This window comes from Mauremys mutica, chromosome 3 (assembly GCF_020497125.1).
Source record: "Mauremys mutica isolate MM-2020 ecotype Southern chromosome 3, ASM2049712v1, whole genome shotgun sequence".
NCBI classification, from domain to species: Eukaryota; Metazoa; Chordata; order Testudines; family Geoemydidae; genus Mauremys; species Mauremys mutica.
The window spans coordinates 104,883,836-104,887,440 of record NC_059074.1 but is presented as its reverse complement, the minus strand read 5'-3'; the positions used below and the strand labels follow the sequence as shown (position 1 = coordinate 104,887,440).

Here is a 3,605-nt window from a genome sequence, read left to right as displayed (position 1 = left end):
CTGATCTCTACAAAACTACTCCTGGGGGTCCAAAATACACTCTTCCTCATAAGCACACCTGCCTTTGGCAGGCTTCTCCTGCCCCCTCAAATTTCCCTCTTCCCAGCCCCGCAAGGCGCATCCCAATGCATAGGATCTCTGCCCGGCCCCCACAGAAAGCACTCACATATGCCCACAAACAAACCCTACATACACATCGGTAGCCAGATTGCCGCATATCTGGAACCCTCTTGCATTACACTTCTCACAAGCTCCTCCACAATACACACACACGCAGGGCAAGATAAGGACTTCCAGCTATAGAAACAAACTGTCATCCTCCAACATCCCAACACACTCCACTCTCTCTCTCTCTCTTTCTCTCTCTCTCTCTCACTGACACACACACACACACACACCAGTCTCTTACTGTGTCTGTTATCAAATATATACCAACCAAATAAAACCAGAACTACTTCACTACTAACAAACATTCATCGCATCTATATTAGCTTTTGCTTGCAAGATTCTCTCCCTTGTGACTTGATGTGTTTCCTTTTGCCTGCATGTGTCCAGTTCTTTTATGCAGCTTCTCAGTCAGCCCAATTCACAGATGACTTCCTTTCCCCCACCTCCTCCCATTCAGTGTATCGAAATAAATACTTTGAGATCTGGGAATATATATATAATGGTCTCTCTTCTAATTTGGAAACAATTTGAATGATCATCTTAAAAAATACTTGTCAACACAAATTCAAAGTTTCCCTTTTATTTAAAGTCCAAAGAAAGTCAAACGGTTGCAGCCAGAGAGATTAATTTCCAAATATTTTTAAGCGAAAGAGATTGTTTGTGGACGGACAGTAGGCACCATAATAATTACTTTTTTAAAAACCCTACAACATTAAGGCAGTTAAGGTACAATCCAATGTAACAGAAACCTGCAAAGCAGCGTTAGTTGCGCGCAGAAATGATAAGCAAGGAGATTATAAAGATCGGTGACACATGGAAACAAAGGGAAACTCAAATATGTATAGAAAAAAGATTCAGAGATGAAGACGATTATTTTCTTTCGGGTTGGAAAGAACAAAACACAAACACACACACACGAGAGAAAAAAACCAAAGCAAACAATCCTCCTCTCCTTCCTCAGACAAATAGAATTTGCTACAACGTTACCTAACACTGAGATGCTAGACTGAAAAATGACCCCAAGCAAATACACATCCAAATCAGACCCTCTGCTCTTTACTGTACACTAGATGCAGTTTTATTTTGGAAATTAGAACCAGGGGGAGGAGAAGGCGTGAACATGCCGCGATGAGTGCGTGTTGTCAATCAGAGGGGTTTTGTGTCTGCTTGACTCCTGATGGTCCATGGCTGAGGTGTCCCAGGGTGGCACCACAATGAATATGAATGGGAGTCCTTGCTAAATGGGACAGTCAAAGCGCACCGCCCTGAATAATTGCACGTCATCCTAACAAGACCATTATAGATAGGAGGGCTTCTTTTGTCTCTTTTCTCTGCTGCAGCGCTATAAAAGCCCCTCTTTTCCAGGCTGAGGTTAGTTCAAGCACACACCAACCAGCTATCCCGTAAACAGGCTGGGCAGCCAGCGGGAGAGATTAGAGGGAGAAAGGAGAGTTTTCCTCCTGTTTGAACCTTCCCCCCTCCCACAGAGCCTGCAGTTTATTTTATTATTTTTTTTAAACAATCCTATTTCACCCTCTCCAGAGCAGGGAAGAAATTTCTTGCTCCGAAGCCCCAATACAATGAATTCTGACTCCAGCTCTGTCTCCAGCAGAGCTTCCTCGCCAGACATGGATGAGATGTACCTGAGAGATCACCATCACCACCATCACCACCACCACCATCAGGACAACCGGCTCAACTCGGTCTCCTCCACTCAGGGCGACCTGGTGCAGAAGATGTCCGGGGAAGGCCTTTCCAGAAACGGCTCCAAGGCCGGAGGGGAAGGCAGCAAGTACAAAATCAAGAAGCAGCTCTCGGAGCAGGACCTGCAGCAGCTCAGGCTGAAGATCAACGGGCGGGAGCGCAAAAGGATGCACGACCTGAACCTGGCCATGGATGGGCTGAGGGAGGTGATGCCCTACGCTCATGGACCTTCCGTGAGGAAACTCTCCAAAATTGCTACCCTCCTGCTGGCCAGAAACTACATCCTGATGCTCACCAGCTCCCTGGAGGAGATGAAGAGGCTGGTGGGTGAAATCTATGGAGGACACCACTCCGCCTTTCACTGCGGGACAGTGGGACACTCAGGCGGGCACCCGGCCCACGCAGCTAGCACGGTCCACCAGGTCCACCCCATCCTTGGCAGTGCCTTGTCTTCAGCCAACACCTCCTCCCCGCTGTCCGCCTCCCTACCAGGGATTGGCACGATCAGGCCCCCTCACTCTTTACTCAAGACTCCTTCTGCTCCTCCGGCCCTCCAGCTTGGCAGTGGCTTCCAGCACTGGTCAGGTTTGCCTTGCCCTTGCACTATCTGTCAAATGCCTCCTCCGCCACACCTGTCTGCCCTCACCACAGCCAACGTGAGCAGGCTCTCAGCAGAATCCAAGGACTTACTGAAGTGACAATGAAAGCTCCAGAGCCTTTTTAGCTATACCAGAGATCACACTTTCAAACAAGTTCTGGTAGGTGATGCTGCAGGAAGACTCCACACAAGAAGTCCTGCGTTCGCATGCATGCTTCTTTTCCTTTGCTGAACTCCAGTGTGTTTCCTTCCCACTGACATCCGAGCTTGTCAAAACTGCATTTGTGGTAACAAGGGATTAGTGTAGTAAGGACCTTACAAAGGTAATGTTTTAGTTGGATTCTCGGGCCATGTTTTCTTCTTATACTAAAACAAAAATCCCTGTTGTAAAAACAAAACAAAAAAATGTAAATATTTCCTTAACGTGGATGCAAAAAAAAAAAAACAGCAAGAAAGACATGGTGGTCATTGTACTGTTCGCAGCTGCAAAGAGACGATGAGTTGTTTGGGGTTTGGTTTTTCTGTTTGTTTGTTTATTTGTTTGTTTTTAAAGGCAACGCCTACATTTCTGGGACTCTTCTCTGCTCCACTCCAGGATATGACAGCTAGGAATGGTGATGATTTTTTACACAATGTAGCTCAAAAGAATGCATGCATGCTTATAATTGAATCTCGTTCAAACATGTTGTACTGGCAATGGTGCAGTTTTCCTTGTAACAAGGATTTAATAGTGAATTCTCTAAAGCGTTTCATTTCTTTTCCCGTCTGTGGCTGTATAAAACAAGAAAGAGAAATCGTGCAAAACACGCACAACATCCCCAAAGCCTGTTTTGCCAGATCTCCTGTTGTAAGTGCAGTGTAGTAGTCAGCTGGCTGGGTTCCACATTGCCCCTTGCTCAGTTATCTGCATGCAGGGTCGACTCTGGCCGGATTGGTCATTGTGTTACTCCACTGGAACTTTACTGTTGTTTTATGTTGGGTTTTGTTATGTTTTCCTGGGCATTTGCTTGAAATATTTTGTTAGGGCCTCAAAGACCACAACGTGTCTTTATTTTTTATATATTCTTGATAACTATCGATATATTTATTATGGACCAGTGTTTCTGGATGAGATTTCAAATAAAAAAAATGAAAT

The 3,605-nt window shown here is 45.5% G+C and overlaps 1 protein-coding gene across 1 annotated transcript; it reads left to right on the top strand.

The window, feature by feature from the left end:
• The first annotated feature begins 1,748 nt into the window (after nt 1–1,748).
• OLIG3 (oligodendrocyte transcription factor 3) lies at nt 1,749–2,570 on the top strand. Its single transcript, XM_045011732.1, has one exon. The coding sequence runs from the start codon at nt 1,749–1,751 to the stop codon at nt 2,568–2,570; it is 822 nt and encodes a 273-aa protein (XP_044867667.1).
• Nucleotides 2,571–3,605: the final 1,035 nt, after the last annotated feature.

Coding starts and splice junctions, on each gene's coding strand:
- OLIG3 (XM_045011732.1), top strand. CDS start 1,749: ATGAATTCTGACTCCAGCTCTGTCTCCAGCAGAGCTTCCTCGCCAGAC.